This window comes from Leptodactylus fuscus, chromosome 10 (assembly GCF_031893055.1).
Source record: "Leptodactylus fuscus isolate aLepFus1 chromosome 10, aLepFus1.hap2, whole genome shotgun sequence".
Classification (NCBI taxonomy): domain Eukaryota; kingdom Metazoa; phylum Chordata; class Amphibia; order Anura; family Leptodactylidae; genus Leptodactylus; species Leptodactylus fuscus.
The window spans coordinates 6,506,547-6,524,584 of NC_134274.1; the positions used below are offsets into that span (position 1 = coordinate 6,506,547).

The 18,038-nt window shown below is 44.8% G+C and overlaps 2 protein-coding genes across 2 annotated transcripts; both read right to left on the reverse strand.

The window, feature by feature from the left end:
* Positions 1-5,727: 5,727 nt before the first annotated feature.
* LOC142183261 (taste receptor type 2 member 119-like) lies at positions 5,728-6,633 on the reverse strand. The gene has a single exon (XM_075258284.1). It carries the CDS (start codon positions 6,631-6,633, stop codon positions 5,728-5,730), a length of 906 nt encoding a protein of 301 aa, XP_075114385.1.
* Positions 6,634-9,740: 3,107 nt separating this feature from the next.
* Positions 9,741-17,832, reverse strand: TPI1 (triosephosphate isomerase 1). Its single transcript, XM_075258325.1, has 7 exons — positions 17,657-17,832; positions 14,183-14,306; positions 14,019-14,103; positions 13,617-13,749; positions 12,778-12,863; positions 11,973-12,060; positions 9,741-10,018 (listed from the first exon to the last, which is right to left on the reverse strand). The coding sequence occupies exons 1-7, from the start codon at positions 17,766-17,768 to the stop codon at positions 9,900-9,902; spliced, it is 747 nt and encodes a 248-aa protein (XP_075114426.1). The 5' UTR covers positions 17,769-17,832; the 3' UTR covers positions 9,741-9,899.
* Between the last annotated feature and the right edge of the window lie 206 nt (positions 17,833-18,038).

The following is an 18,038-nucleotide window of genomic DNA, read 5'->3' on the forward strand; positions in this document are numbered from 1 at the left end:
TCTCGCAGCACTGGGCCTGGGCCCAAGCACTCAAGCAGCACTGGGGGCATCCCCAATGCTGCCAGAGAGCTCTCCAGCGCCGCCTCCGACTTCATCTGCAATAAAGTGCATCATCACACATTCTCCAGCTGAGAGAGGAACTAATACCTACACATAGAGTGGTGTGACTTCTTCACCTCCTGGCACTCAGCCTAATTAATTAGGACGACGACAGTTACCCAGGATTATTGGTCAATTAGTCATAAACACAGCTTTGACCTTATCAATGGTCATTGCCAAAGGTAGGCCCATCCCTACACACAAAATGAAAGATCCATTTACCTGGTCAGAAGACATAGCGATATCGAGAGAAAAGGTGTGACACGAACTTAGGTAATAATGGAGAGATGCAAATGTGACACGGATTGGTTTACCTTCACAGAAAGCTGTTTGCAAACTAGCCCTATCGCAAGTGAGGACAGGCTGCAATGTTGTATCTTATGGCATCAATTCCAATAAGTGTGTGCAATAATACTGTATATTCAATGATATGCTCATATGGTGTCTTCTTCATGATACTGCATACTGATAGAGATGGTTTCTTCATCCTTTCTTCTAACAGCTTGAGTGGCATCTGCTTAATAATAAAACCCCAGAAACATGATATTGTTGGTGGGTACAAGGTGAGATTTCTTTACATTCCCTTCATTCTGGACAAAGTTATGGCACAAGAAACTGTGGACATCTTACATGTAGAAGGTGAGACTATGTTGGATCTGTCCAATTTTTTTTAAAGGAAAAGATGGATTTCTTGCTAACTTAGCCGCAGCATTGCTGACTTGGGAGGAGCCTGCAGAAGAAGTAGAATTCTCGATTTTCAGTGATAAGGTTGAACAGTCTAGGGTTGCTTACTCACTTTGCTCACCTAGTAACTCGAAGCATGAACAGGATCTAAAATTTGTTAACTTTTCCATAGTTTTATGTGTTTTGAATTTTGAAACAGCACGCTATGTCACCAGGGCGTCATTGGTGTAGGCCTTGGAGTTTAACTCCTTCCATCCTGCTTTTTTTCAATTTTTGTACTCCTCATCTTCCAAAGTTCTACTTTTCTTATTTATACATTTACATAACCATAGGAGGGCTTATTTTTTGTGGAACAAGTTGTACTTTCTAATGGCTCTGTTCAATATTCCATATCATGTGAGGGGCAACACGGTGGCTCAGTGGTTAGCACTGCAGCCTTGCAGCGCTGGTGTACTGGGTTCAAATCCTGCCAGTAAAAACATCTGCAAGGAGTTTGTATGTTTTCCCCATGTTTGCGTGGGTTTCCTCCCATTCTACAAAGACATAATGATAGGAAAGGAAAAGAAATATACGTTGTGATCCCTATGTGGGGAAAAATTCCATATCATGTATTGTCTGCGTGTGTTGATGGGGTGGAATTGAGAAAAAATACAGTTGTGTCAGGTTTTTAATATGTTGTGAATCAGTATGCATAAAGTTATATGGTTCTATAGGGTTATTCTCCTTTAATACTATATAAAAACATAATAGGTTGCAAAAAAAAATATTTGTATTGACATATTGCAAAACGTAGAATATACTGTATATGTAACTTCTGTCTGCAGAATGTGGGACTTTTCAGTTAAAAATGGAAAAAAAAAAACAAACTGCAGTTCTGCCATTTTTATTTATTTATTATTACAGTGTCTACCATACAGGATATATACTTTTACGTTTTATTAGCTTTTCACACATTTTCAGACAAGGTGATACAAATTATGTGTATTATTTTTATTTTTAACATGGAGAAATGTGGCGATTCAAGTTGAACAAGGTTCCATAAGAAATCCTTAGACTTTCATACACTCTCCATAGACTTGAATAGGACACTGCTGCAATACTCGTATGTGATGTTACTTAAAGGGATTCTACCACTAAACCAACATTTTTTCTATTGACCACGTCGGAATAGCCTTAAGGAAGGCTATTCGTCTCCTATGTTGCTCAGTCGCCTCCAGCCCGCCGTTCCGTAGAAATACCGTTTTTTACCGGTATGCAAATGTGCTCTCTCACAGCAATGGGGGCGGGCCCCAGCTCTCAAATGGCAATGGGGGCGTCCCCATTGCTGCCAGAGGACTCTCTCCAGCGACGCCTCCATCTTCAGCTGCATCCTCCCCTTCTCTCATCATCTTTCGTCTGGGTCAACTCCGACACCTGCGCAGTCGGCTCTACCAGTTAGATACCAGTAGAGCGGACTGCGCATGCTGGCCGGCGGCCATTTTTGGGAGGCCGCTCTTGCTCTTGTAGTTCAAAAATGGCCGCCGGCCGGCATGCGCAGTCGGCTCTACTGGTGTCTCACTGGTAGAGCCGACTGCGCAGGCGTCGCAGTTTGATCCAGAGAGAAGACAGAATTGGTGGTTGCAGCTGAAGATGGAGGCGTCGCTGGAGACAGTTCTCTGGCAGCAATGGGGACGCCATTGCCGTTTGAGCGCTGGGGCCCACCCCCAGTGCTGCGAGAGAACTCATTTGCATACCGATTAAAAAACGGTATTTCTACGGAACGGCGGAATGTAGGCGACTGAGCAAGGTAGTAGACGAATAGCCTTTCTTAAGGCTATTCCGATGTGGTAAATAGAAAAAATGTTGGTTTAGTGGTAGAATCCCTTTAAACTACAACAAGTGAGCAGCACATCGCTGGCAATGTATACAATGCCACGAGCCAGGAGTTCTGGGAAAGAGCAAATCTGCCATCTACCCCTGTCGATCTTCAGTTGATGCCTATATTAAGGATGGTCCATCGATGGTGGATAAAAAAAGACTTAATAACCCCCTTGACAGTTTGACTACCATTGGGGAAATCTATTATGGATTCTTTATTACCTATAGAGGCCAATAAATGTAATTGGCTGGGTTGTCTCCCACGACTCATTTGGTATCTGCATATGGTATGGTTAGTACAAAACCCTTAAGCCTTGCTATGGTTAAGCATTTGGTAGACATTGTGTAGTTTAACAAGTTCAGCATTTCTTTGAAAAAGGATGCCATCAAGTAATATCACAGTAGACTCAAAATCACCACAAACATATCCTAATATTCTAATGCTGGAGATGGCTAAAGAGAGAGATAAAACAGCAAAGAAGCCTGTATAGTACCTAGAAACTAACAATGGTTGTCTAATGGGTACATTGCTAAGGTAATGGGGTGTTGGTTGTGTTTTCAGGAAAGGAATAGCTTAGCACACACAGTAACGTTACTTAAACCTTAAAATACTAACTTAATGGTTACAATTTATAGGCAAAATGCTTGGTGGTTCCTACAAAGAGGCACAAACTCTTGGTGGTTACTATAATAAGGTTCACATTCTTGGTGGTTACTACAATAAGGCGCAGTCTCTTGGTGGTTACTTAGCAAAATGAAGGTCAGACTCAAAATGATGATGACAGTGTTACAATGATGACGGCTGGCAGTAGGTCCTTTGTAACGTAGCTCAGTCTCTCAATTGTGGTAGTGATACGCTGCATAGTTACTATTGTGGTAGCCACCAAAATACAGTAATAACCAGTCATCATCATCCTTAGTATACATATGAAAGAATAGTTTGGAGAGTATATAGGATTAAACATAGTTTCACTTCTTTGGTCTGTAGTGAGAAATAACTAAGCCGGTGAATGCCTGACCGAGATGTTGATGAAAACAAAATGTCAAAATGGCTTGGAGACAGACAGATGCAAAACACAAGAGCGTTGGGTTACGTTTTCTGGACCTGTGGCAGTGACACAACAGTTTTAGTTGAGGGAGGGTGGAGGGAAAGTGATCCAATGTCTGTTATGTTTGTTGCATGAAGACACCCACAATGCTCTTATAGACAGATTTATACTAAACACTTAAACAGTGTTTTTGGTAAATGTCAGTTAATGTAATAGGCTTCAGATGGTTTTGGCTGTTTGCACCCATTCTTGTACAAAGGTCCTTTGTGTTGGGCAGGATGTCTACACCCAACATTATGCCTTTTAATGTATACATACATCATATATTATGGACATTCTGATTGGAAGCGATACCCTAAAGGCATCATTCCCATCGGATGGAAAATAATCTTAAATTGTAAGAGCTGTGACTATAACAAAACACATTGCTGGACAGTCATTTAGAGGACTTTATACATGCTGCAAAGTCTTGTCTTCATTGTTTCCCCTTTACCCCAGAAGCGGGGAAGAATTGGACGCTCACAGACAATAATGTGAAATCTCTAGCTTGGGCATCATACCCAAAGTCTACCACAACACATATATGGGATGAACAAGCAACTCTGGCTAGCCTATAACATAATAAACCAAGGAATGCAATTAATCAGTTACAAAACCCTTACAGCTGGACACCAAAATTCTGATACACCATTACTAGTAGATGCCAATCTAAGGGTACACAAGAGGAGATTATTCAAAAACCTACGTAATAATATAGTCAATGGCCAAATCATCTGATGTAAAATATGATGCAATAGACAAAGTTCTTTACAGAAACTTTTTGTTTTCATCAGATGCCGAAACGTATAGTATATCAGCAAAATAAGAATTGTGGAAATGGGTCTGGACTAAGATGGTTGTCTTTATTTTAAAATAATATGTACTGAAATTTTTTCTTTCACGAATCCGTTCACTCTTAAAATGTCAACCACCTTCATTCGGATTCTAGCCGACGCCTTTCGGAGTTTGGAATTACCTCTTATAAGCACAATCCCAAGTGCCGGTGCGTATAATGTAGAGACAAATTTACACAGAAGTAAACGTGGATCTTCTTCAGGAAATATGGAAATTAGAATAATAACCGATGCCACAAAGTACATAAGGATTAATGTGATGATAGAGAAGACGGTAATGGCAGCTCTTCGGTGGACATCTATAAATACGCCATCCGTTTTCTCCAGGGTGTTTTGCATCCTCTTCATGTGATTCTTCAGTGATATGATTATACAAGCAGCTGAGATCAAACTTATCAACAATGGATAGGTGTAACCAAAGGAGAGAAGCAGAATCCGATACAGAGCAAAGGAGGTGTCTACGATAGTATTATTAACAAGTAATATGGAGCCAATGCTAAGTGATAGACTCCCAGACTTAGGAGCTAATTGTTCCTTCTTTATCCCAAATAGAGGTAATCCAACCACGAAGATGCCAATGATGGAACGCAAGATCTCCATTTTGAATGAATCGTGGAGTCGCCTACGGTAGTATCTAAATAGCCGGTTTTTGGATATCACAATTGTAGTACAATAGAACATGCACAAAAGTGCCCCTACCTTAAAGCTACAGTTAGTCGAGATTATCTTAAAGGAGAAGGCACTTTGGCAGAAGGAATTATAGTTTCCGACAAAGTCACAAAACCAGTCGAATCCCGTCCACAACTGGAGAAAGACATTGGATAGAGTGACAGTACATATAAAGTAGTCAGAGGGGGATAGAGCGCTGCCAAACTTCCAGTCCCATAGATTGACCACCACGACAAAGCCGTTGAGGATAAACCCCAATAAAGCGATTATGGTTTGGACTGTAGTAAGGAATAACTCAGCAGGTGACTGCATGATGGAGACGTCGATGAAAAAATAACGACAGATGCAAAATACAAGAGCATTGAGTTACCTTGTCTGCAACAGTTCGACGAGGGTGGAGAGAAAATGAGCCAATGTTTGTTATGCTTGTTGCGAGAAAAAGCCACCCAGATATATACTAAAAATATAAACAAGTACTACTTCAAGACTTCCAACTTCTTCTTGAGTCCTCCAACAGCATTGCGTAGTTTGACGTTCCCTTTAATCAGTACGAGGCTATGTACGACGGAGTACAGCATTGGTGCACAATAGCATACAGAGAAAAACGGGTTTTGTTGAGGAACCACGTCTGTTAAAAATATGACGGATATCACAAAATTCACGACAAACAAAACAAGCAAAGACAGTACAGTGCAACCAGCTTGGAGGTGGGCTTTCGTGCGGATTTCATGTCCCATCGTCAAACTCTTATGCATTCGTTTAACATGATGTATAAGCGACCGAAGTATAAGACCAGCAGACATCACAACATAGAAAAGTGGTATTGCATACCCAAAGAGGAGGATTATCGAGCGATAAATATTTTTGTAGGAATATTGGTTAATCATCTTTTTACAGAGAGCCGACCCATTCATGCATAAGGGTTGTTCGTACCCATCACCAGTCCATGCCAACGGTAGACCCAACATTACACATAAAAGGACACAGCCGATGATCAGGTAATGGTGATGGCGGGTAATATGTTTCTGAACCCATCGAAAAAAACAGCACTTGAGGATGACAATCCTACTGCAGTAGAACATGCACAAGGACGAGGTCACCAATAGGCCGCAAGTAGTGGAGATCATCTTAAGGGCGTTCATTAAGCTACAGACAAAGCCTTCATCTTCAGTCAGGTTACATACCCACTGGGCGTTGGTCCAGATCTCGAGAGTAAGATTGATCATTGCCAAGTAGCACATATAGAGGTCTGATGTAGTCAGAGGGGCCGAATGCTTCTGGTCCCAGATGTTGACACCAAGGATAAAACCATTAGTGATGAAGCCGGTGAGACAAGCCAAGATTTGGACTGAATTGAAAGTCCATATAATGACAGAAGACATGGTGATACCGAGAGCGAAAGGTGTGAGATGTATTTACTTAGCAAGGGATGGATGCAAATGTGTAAAGGACTCATTTACCTCCACAGATAGTTGTTTGTACACTACCCTTATCCCGAGTGAGGCGTGTCTGCTATATCATATCCTATGGCTGAAGGTCAGGTCTTAGTCTGACAATTTGGACGAATCCTGTAAGGCGCCATGTGACATCCTGGTACATAGATTGATGGTGCCAAGACATCTGGAAAGGCGGAGTTTTAGCAGAAAGAGGTTCACATCTGCGCATGAGGACCCCCCGCGAACGGAATACCAAACGTAACTGCAAGCGGTGTGCCAGTAAAAGCACATGGACCTCATTAAAGTCTATGGGGTCCATGTGCTTTTACTGGCACACAGCTTGCAGCTTGCCGCCAGATCTCCGCAGGGATCATGCGGACAGGAAAGTAGTTCACAATCTACTTTTCTGCCCGCATGATTCGTGCAGGCAGTGCGTGGCCAGCACACGGACCCCATTATAGTCTATGGGGTCCATGTGCTTTCACTGTACAGTACAACGCTTGCAGTTGCGTGCAGTATTCCAAATACCGAACACAGATGTGAACGAAGGGTTAAACCCGCCTTCTACCTTGGGCAGTTTCACTATAGTTTATCCCACTGGGGGCTTCTATGTGTGGCTCTGGCCTTGGCAGGGTATGATATATGAGGTATAAAGTAATATCTGTGCTACGTCGTATGTGAGATGAGTTCTTGTACTGGGTTCCAGCAGGGAGACAATACAGCTCTAAAATTTGGATGCTTTAGTACAGATGACTTTTCAGGTCTGATGATCCCAGACAGTCGCCTTCGTCAGAGAGCAAAGTCACGCGTCACCTTGATTTCCCTGTAGTATTCTTCATTTATCACTCCAGAATCTTATTATAAAATTGCCCAGGGGTTAACAAGGGAGACCAATCTCACATGTGAAGCCTAAAATTATCTGTGACCCAGATGAATTTATGGAATTTCTCAAGGTCAGGAGTCTTAATGATAGCCAAGTGTGCAGAAGAATATCACAGAGGTTTGGTGACGCTCGGCTCCGGCCTGATCATAGTCAGTGTTCACTGGAAAAGCAGAATTTTCCTGATTGTCTTCTATAAATCAGTTGCAAAATCTGTCATAAATTTGACCGGTTGCCTTTTTTCTTCAAATTATTTCTTTCCCACGTCATTTATTTATTTTTTTTGCATTTTCATTTCCCTACTTTTAGGGTTGAGCGATTGGGATCAGGAAAGATCGGATCCCAATCGTCGATTGTGCAAATTTCATGATCGCGATCGGCTGGAAAATGGTTGGAAATCGGATTTTGAAATTTCAACATCGGCTCAACTCTACTGTATATACAATTAGGGTTGAGTAATCGGGAAAGATCGGATACCGATCGGCGATCGCGCAAATTTCGCGATCGGCTGGAAAATGATCAGAAATCGGATTTTAAAATCGATCTTGAAATTTCAAGATCGGCTCAACCCTATCTACTTTGTAAAACCATAACTTTTTTATTTCTCCGCTCACAGACCCTTATGGGGGTCATTGTTTTGTGGGGCAGGTTGTACTTTATAAAGACATCAATTAATATTCAGGGGGTTTTTTTTGTTGGGGGGGGGGATGAATTGGTGTGAGGGGGTAGTTGATATAGTTTCTATTGGTACTATTTGATTTTATTTAGATAAAAAGTAATCCAGACCTGACAATGGATCTATTTTAGTGCATTGGGTCACACAGGGTGTCCACTGTAAAAAAAAATCTTCCAGATTTTCTGAATAAATGTGCATAAAATCACCAACAATACACATAATACTTGTCCTCACTCATGTAAGGACGGATACTCTGTATGAAACACATAGGAGATATTTTACCGGAAGCAGCTGAGGTCCAAAGTCAAAGCATGACTTAAGAGACGGAAGAGCACTTTGTCAAATTGCAGCCACAAAACTGCAGCCCCTCTCATCGCAGCAGAGGTGAATGTAAGTTTAAGGGCAAACATATCAGTGAAAAACGTCAGGTGTGCAATACACAACAATGATATCCATGGCTCTGCTGCAATAGTCAAACTTTGACTTTTGACCATAGCTGCCCCTGTCTGCAGATATTTTGCTGGTCTTTGCATACTGAGATCTGAACATGGATTATATCATAGACTCCAGGGTGTTAGTGTTAATTTGTCCATACTCTACAAGTCCTCAACCATTGGGCATGTTGAATTTTACATGCCTGATCACTTTGTTACCAGAGGAAATAAGCCATTCCTAGAGGTCTCTGATGGCAGCTGTCTCTTCTCCCCAATGCATGTATACCTGACCAAAATAGAGCTGTGTCCAGTATTTAAGGGGTATGGCCACCTTAAGGGTGCATTCAGACTACGTAACGCCGGGCGTGTATGAGAGCCGTACACGCCGGCATTACGGCAGATTGCCGAACACTTCCCATTCACTTCAATGGGAGCGCTCGTAAACGCCGCTGTTACGAGCGCTCCCATTGAAGTGAATGGGAAGTGTTCGGCAGTCTGCCGTAATGCCGGCGTGTACGGCTCTCATACACGCCCGGCGTTACGTAGTCTGAATGCACCCTAACATCAGAATTGGCCTATAGTCTGAAATATTTGATACAATGACAAGGCCTTGGGCGGTTTCTGACCCACTTACTGTGCAAGCAAATCCTTATCACGGTCCAGTTCAGGAATGTCAGGAGTAAGTGACCTTTGAACTTCCTATCCATTTTAGACCTAAGGGCGCCATCTTCAGGAGAGTGTGAGTGTCAATGTGTCCATACCCGATAGGCTTGTACCATTGTGCTGAGATGTTACAGGCATGACCCATATAGCAGCTATATGGTCAGAAATATTGGGACACCTACAGGGACTTTTATGACATCCAACTATAAAGATATAGAAAGCTCAAGAGTGAAAGTGGGAGAATCCATATAAATAAGTATAAGAGTGACAAGTCTGGAGAACTCTTCATGCCTTTGATGCAGATTTGCAAATCCATAAGATGCAATCCCGTGTAATATTTATAGCCATCAACAACATTGTCACTTTCTGTATAATCCGGGAAAATAAGCAAAACTCAGAATTCTCATTTTAATTTATTACAGATCAACCACACAGCTCCTGTACATAGAGTCACCAGAAGAGGCGGCTCACAGAGACCTACTGGACATGGAAATGGGGGACGCAAGAGTCACAACACTAAACCGTCAGTGAGATGGGACGAGGAGGTGAATACAACACATTAACACTTGGCATTGATGATTTCAATGAATTCTGGCTTCAGTGAAGCGCCTCCAACCAGGAAGCCATCGATATCAGGCTGGGATGCAAGATCCTTGGCGGTACCTCCGGTGACTGAACCTACAAATAACAGGGGTATAAGTACATATAAACCAATGAGGGATGCTATGACAAAGGGGGGCAGTCACTATGTATATACATTACTTATCCTGAGTTACATCTGTATTATACTCCAGAGCTGCGCTCACTATTCTGCTGGTACAGTCACTGTGTACATACATTACATTACATATCCTGTATTATACTCCAGAGCTGCGCTCACTATTCTGCTGGTGCAGTCACTGTGTACATACATTACATTACTTATCCTGTATTATACTCCAGAGCTGCGCTCACTATTCTGCTGGTGCAGTCACTGTGTACATACATTACATTACTTATCCTGTATTATACTCCAGAGCTGCGCTCACTATTCTGCTGGTACAGTCACTGTGTACATACATTACATTACATATCCTGTATTATACTCCAGAGCTGCGCTCACTATTCTGCTGGTGCAGTCACTGTGTACATACATTACATTACTTATCCTGTATTATACTCCAGAGCTGCACTCACTATTCTGCTGGTGCAGTCACTGTGTACATACATTACATTACTTATCCTGTATTATACTCCAGAGCTGCACTCACTATTCGGCTGGTACAGTCACTGTGTACATACATTACATTACTTATCCTGTATTATACTCCAGAGCTGAGCTCACTATTCTGCTGGTACAGTCACTGTGTACATACATTACATTACTTATCCTGTATTATACTCCAGAGCTGCGCTCACTATTCTGCTGGTACAGTCACTGTGTACATACATTACTTATCCTGTATTATACTCCAGAGCTGCGCTCACTATTCTGCTGGTACAGTCACTGTGTACATACATTACTTATCCTGTATTATACTCCAGAGCTGCGCTCACTATTCTGCTGGTGCAGTCACTGTGTACATACATTACATTACTTATCCTGTATTATACTCCAGAGCTGCACTCACTATTCGGCTGGTACAGTCACTGTGTACATACATTACTTATCCTGTATTATACTCCAGAGCTGCGCTCACTATTCTGCTGGTACAGTCACTGTGTACATACATTACATTACTTATCCTGTATTATACTCCAGAGCTGCGCTCACTATTCTGCTGGTACAGTCACTGTGTACATACATTACATTACTTATCCTGTATTATACTCCAGAGCTGCGCTCACTATTCGGCTGGTACAGTCACTGTGTACATACATTACATTACTTATCCTGTATTATACTCCAGAGCTGCGCTCACTATTCTGCTGGTGCAATCACTGTGTACATACATTACATTACTTATCCTGTATTATACTCCAGAGCTGCGCTCACTATTCGGCTGGTACAGTCACTGTGCACATACATTACATTACTTATCCTGTATTATACTCCAGAGCTGCGCTCACTATTCTGCTGGTACAGTCACTGTGTACATACATTACATTACTTATCCTGTATTATACTCCAGAGCTGCGCTCACTATTCTGCTGGTGCAGTCACTGTGTACATACATTACATTACTTATCCTGTATTATACTCCAGAGCTGCGCTCACTATTCTGCTGGTACAGTCACTGTGTACATACATTACATTACTTATCCTGTATTATACTCCAGAGCTGCGCTCACTATTCTGCTGGTACAGTCACTGTGTACATACATTACATTACTTATCCTGTATTATACTCCAGAGCTGCGCTCACTATTCTGCTGGTCATTGTGTACATACATTACATTACTTATCCTGTATTATACTCCAGAGCTGCGCTCACTATTCTGCTGGTACAGTCACTGTGTATATACATTACATTACTTATCCTGTATTATACTCCAGAGCTGCGCTCACTATTCTGCTGGTACAGTCACTGTGTACATACATTACATTACTTATCCTGTATTATACTCCAGAACTGCGCTTACTATTCTGCTGATATGACTATTCCTAGGGGGCGCTATGCTAGCAGAGCTTAGAAGCTTTGTTATACTTTACCTCCATAGATAATACGGACAGTGCTGGCTACTTCTGCAGAGATGTTGGTCTTTATCCACTCACGCAGCTTTATGTGCACCTCCTGAGCCTGGACACAATAAGACAGGGGGGATTAGTCGACAACACAAGATGCGAGGAGAGGTAATAGATGGGGAATAGCGTAGTGTCAGGAGACCACAATGTGAGCCAAGGAGAAATGTGAAGCCACAAGATATAATCACAAAATTTTAGGCAGGGGTAGAAAAAAAAAAAAAGAAGCCGAACAGCAAGAATACTTTCAGTAACAAAAGGGTTAATAGTTTATTTTTGTCAAACAACAAAATTAAGGGAATGCAGAAAAGGAAATTTAGATCTCATCAGTATTCGGTGTGACCTTTGCCTTCTAGACAAGTTTTGGCAAAACTCGACAGGATGGTTGTTCCCGCCATCTTTGAGAACAAAGCTCAGATCATCTGCGGATGGAGACTTGGTCCAATCCGTCTGAGTCTTCAAGTCATCCCAGACAGACTGGATGTTAAGATCGGGGCTATATCTGTGGGGGCCATATAGTCACTTCCACAGTCCTCCAAAGGGTAAAGGTCACACCAAATATTGATGGGATTTACACATCACTGTAAAACCTTGCCCAGAGGTGGAATCGAGGCTCCTGGGCCCCCCACCAACAATGTGCTGTATATGAGAGGGGTCAGTCTCACCCAGGCCTATGACCCCCCAATAGAGCATGCTGGGAGTTGTAGTCCCCACATCTGGCAGTCAGCTCACCCCATGTTATACCTATGGCTGATCAGTTGGCTTCAGTACTCACTTGTTGGGGTGTTGCAGTCTTTCCAGTACCAATAGCCCAGACTGGTTCGTAAGCCAAGACCACCTTTCTCCAGTCCTTTACATTATCTGTAGGGGTGAAGGGTTTACATTGAGTATCACGTGACTGGCAATCATATACATGCCCATCGTGCCAGTCAGCGATGGCGACCAGGACTCTGCATCCATTAGGAGAGCTTGGCCCTAACCATGGGGCACTTGCGGGTCAATTTGTGTAAAGATCAATCTCTGTATCAGTTTGGGACCTAGGACAGAGTGGTACCAACTCAGCACCCATATGTGGGTACCCCACCAAGAGCTAGTCGCTCATCCCTCAAGATGGATGAGCCCTGCCCTTTAAGGCTAATGCCAACATTGGACATATCAATCAGCAGCAAGAGGAGAGGATGGCGAGACCTCCACGCTGGTGCTAGGATGGTGGGGGAGTGTGCCAGGGCTATAGGGGTGGGGCAATTAAGTAATACCACTCTGGATGGGCAGTGACCCAGTTACAGAGACTCTCAGGGCTGCACCATCCAAAATATACATAGGTTTATAGACTGACAGCAAGGGACGGTGCAGGACTGGAGCAGAATTTTGACAGTATATTATGGTTATATTGTACAATCACTAACATTGTAATATTAATGGGCATGAAGTCACGGCAGATCTGATCGCTGCTCACAGCTGGCACAGTACTGGAAGGGGTTAACTCTTTAGGGTGGGTTGACACCAGCGCCCGGTCTCCGCTTTGTGGGTTTCAGTCTTCTGCCTGAGAACTGGACATGAGACGTAAGCCCGGGAGTCAGTGTCCGCCCCTGAGCGTCTTGTCTGTAGACCTACCTGCAATGGCCTTTGTCTGCTCAAACACAACCTTCTCTGTAATTCCGGCCTCACGCTGGTCCAGCTTCTCCCCGATACAGGCGATCACCCCGATGTTCTCAGACAGAGCATGCGCCACCTTCTGGCCGATCAGCTGTAGGGCAATAAATGTAGGGTAAGCAAACTGAGCATGGGGCACAAAGTCACTGGGAATGGTCAGAGTCACTTGTATGTACCAATATAGACAGGGACATTAGGTGGATATTAAAGGGAGTGTCCAGGGATAGACAAGAAACAGTGCCACAAGTGTCCATGGTCTGCTACTGCAATTCAGAGTGCAAGACTTTTTGGAAACCCCGACTATCCCTTTTGTCTCTCCTACTATTACTGGAGAGCCCGGCAGACCCCAGAGACTGATCTCACCTCATCAGATTCCCCGAACACGTGTCGCCTCTCGGAATGTCCCAGAATGACCCAGGTGACTCCGACGTCCTTGATCATGGCAGGGCTGGAAGATAAGGGGGTACAAGCTTATAGTTCCGGTACAGCACTGTATATGCCTTGTACAGAGGGGTATATAGACATACCTGATCTCCCCAGTAAACGCTCCCTTTGCCACCTTGTAGCAGTTCTGTGCTGCTACTGCAAATTTTGGGTCAAGCTTCTGTCGGGCGAAGTCCAGGTAAATGGTGGGGGCGCCGCAGACCACCTCTGTAAAGGAAGAGCGACCGGTTACATCTTTGCAGTACAAAGTAGAAGACGAGATTGGTTCAGATCCAAGACATTATGTCAGACTTTAGAGGGAATCTTAGGCCCTTATGTGTCCTCTGCAAATACAGTTTGGAAAATTTACTGTAAAAATATCCCGGTGAAGCGAGTAGGTTATCCAGAATGACCTATACGGGGGTAACATGAGGTGGGGATGTAACAGGTGCCAGCTCTGCTCCTCTGCCAGCTGGCTCTATACTGGTCCTTGAGGGGGTCGTGTCCTCCTTGCATGGTCAGTGCAGGTCACGGACTGGGAGGTTTGAGGTATCAAGAGACCCATTTCTACTGATTCCTAATATGTAAAGCCTAAGAAAGAGGAATCTGTGCAATTTATGCAACTGCATGCAAGCTGAGATACGGGGTGCTGTCTGATAGAGCTGACCGCTTTCTAGATCTCTGCTTCTGGGTGCCAGGGAATGGGTCACAGGGAAGGATTTAGCAGAACATTAAAGGGACACTCACAATGGGAAATGTTCTGTTCCCCTTTATTAGGAATTTCAGACAAGTCGCAACCCAATGACTTCTGCTGCGTGTCCAGAAGCAAGCTTCTCTTGTAAGAGTATATTGCTGCCACTATGGGTATATATATATCCAGCTTCATAGGAGTACCAGTTATCTGAATAGAAGCAGATTACAGCCACCTAGTGGCAGGGACAGGTAGTGATGATCTATACAAGTCTATGTGATGGAACAGGAGTGAGGACAGGTACCGAGCACCAGGCCAGAAGGGGGTTGTATGGACCCATGTCTATGACCTCTGACCTAGCCAGCCAGGGATGGGCGATAACCCCAGATCATATCCCTAGGCTTCTTGCAAACCAGGTATTGTCCTATAGGGAGCTACTTTCCAAAAGATGGTGCTAGAGCTTGTTATTTCTTCACCAAAGAGTAAAGATGAGTTAACACTACTGTTATTTATGTCCATTGTCCTCATCCATGACAGATGCAGATTGAGCAGTGCTTGTCGTGTTTGCCTTAGGTCGATGGGAATGGGAGGGGGCTCTATCTGCCCTTTACCCCGCTCCATATTCAACGCGGTCAAGGGCCCCACTATATCTAACAAGCCGTGGTCCTAGGTGTCCACCACGTGGTCAGGGCAGATTCACCCCAGACACTGCCGTACACAATGAAGGTTCCTATTCAATGACAGCAAGCAGAGATCTGAGCCACAAGCACTGAATACAATTAGGTCATAAAATGCAATTGATCTAATAAAACCGAACCCCCCCCCCCTTAAATGGCTGCGGTGAAACAGCGGATGCACCACATTTATGGAGTAGCAGAATAGCGGTGCGAGTGTCGGCCAGCCGAGAGATAAGGAAACCTTTAGTGACCAGAGCCAACTGGAGCTCAGGGTTTAGGTTGGTTGGGCAAATGACGGAGCTTCCCCTTATCATGACCAGAGTCCCGGAATTGGGGCAACTTATCTTATCTGTGAGGCCTCCTAACCTTATGGTCAGATTTGTAAAATAACCACAGACCATGATCAGAGGCCGACAACCTGCCCTGGTCTGACACCTGAACACCAAGTCAATACAAAACTGCATGTAAACGTTGCAGCAATCTGATCTGACAGCCGGCGGATACAGACAGGACTGAAGCTCCATTACTCCACCCTGTATCATAAGCCGTCTGGCCCATTGCGTCCCCCCACCCCCTGCTATTTTTGGACAGTCCTTCAGTTTATTTTGAGCACATGAAAAGGTTAAAAGTCACGACCTTCACATCAGCCCAAGTGCAGAGCGGCTGAAAGGTCAGCGCTGTTTTTAGGCCGCCTACCCAGCTGTCACAGGCAAGAAGGGTTAAAGGTCACTTGATAGACAGGACCAAACTAATGCTTGTGCCTTGTCACCTCACCCCGGGGCAAAGAGGAGCAGGTTCAGCAAAGCGAGTATGACCAGATCACTGCCGGCAGCGGCTACATTGTGGTGACTGTCTCTTTAAGGGGCTGACCCTGCAGAGGGAGAGTACGTGCCTGCAAGCACAGAGACAGGCGGCTGCAGCAAGCGCAACAGTCAGACATCTACCCCAGCTATGCCCTTTATAGACCCCCGGCCATCCCCATCTTCAGGGCCTTCTGCGCCTTGTTGTGCTAGTTCAAGTGCATCATGGGTAATGGTCTATTTCCAAGTCTCTGAATGCAGGGGGGAGGGGATGACCTAGAATAAAGTGACAGGATGCCATGGGGACAATGTATCCCTCGCCTGGCATCTTTCTGGTGTGCCCAGTGCATAATAGCCGGCTTACTGCCCTTTTACCCTGCACAAAGGTCCGACACTTCAGCACATTTTGGACTTTGTTCAAGGTCAGGCAGGATGGAGCGAGGAATCCAGGCCTAGACAAGATGGCACGGCCGCCCCTACCCCATATAAACCCCCTGCACGTCTGGATGGGTACAGATAATACGCTTGGGCACAAATACAGAATTAGCAGTTACACCACAGCAACAGGAAGTTGCGTTACAGGCTCCGTGCCCAAGGAGGCATTAACCCCTTCACTGCATGGCACCCACCCACCAGTCCACTAGACCATAGGGCCAGCTGGGCAGAGGAGGGATTGTAGGAATAGTCAGGGCATGCTGGGGGTTGTAGTACACACACCACACAGGGATGCAACGTCCCAGTACAAGATCTGCAGGGGGCCCCCACTATATATACTGGTGTTGTGGCGAGGCTCCAGGGCCCGGTATGGATTACTACCTCTGCACGCCTTATAGCTATTGATCTATGTGAGGCTACAGGAAAGACAGATCGGCTCAATCATCCATCAGCGCCCCCTAGGGAATCAATATCAGGAACCCACAGCCCATTTAGAACCACATCTGTCCTTGAATGATGCAGAACGGGAGCCATTGAGGGATCAATGGACAGGCAGCAATTAAAGGGTTACTCTTCCTGCTCTATATAGTCATGGTATGTGTGTGTATATATATATGACCCAACCTCTGGCACCTGCACCATCATAGTGGACCAAGTGCAGCATCATGTTGGACCATTGATTCCTAGGGGCTGGGGGACCCCAGTGTAGCCCCAATACTTTATACAATCTCTGGACCCAGCATAGTCCTGACAGACAGAATCCAATGTCATTGGTCCGATCCGATCGATTAGTCCCCATTATATACTGGTCAGGTCAGTATATAGGGCACCTACAGGATGGTTATGGGTCAGGAGACGTCCCTGAAGGCCCAGGTTTGCAGTTTGCAGGGGGCCCCATTATATAGTAAGGCTGAGGTGCAGGGGGCCCGGTATTAACCCCTTCCCCCCCCCACATGCGGATGCCATGGCCCTTACCTGTCTCGCTGTTGACCTTGGCGCTGTTCAGGGTCTTGATCAGCTCCTCCAGACTCTTCTTGTCACCGTTCATCTTCCAGTTTCCCCCCACGAAGAACTTCCTTGGAGACATGATGGCTGCGGCGGGAGCGGAGACCTGAGGATGATCGGGCGGGTGGTGACAAGAGAAGAGTCTCACAGCGGCGCCTTTAAATAGCCGCTCCCGACACGCCCACCGCCTGGGCAAAGGTTCCGATCGCCCCGCCCACTGACGTTCTGAAAGGTGCCAGGCTCTGGGCGCCATGTTAAGTGTGGGCAAAGTCCTTGTTTACCAGTATCTGCTGCCATGGTGGAGAGAGGGAGCCGAGTGCAGATATTATTACTGACCACTAGCAAAGGGCTA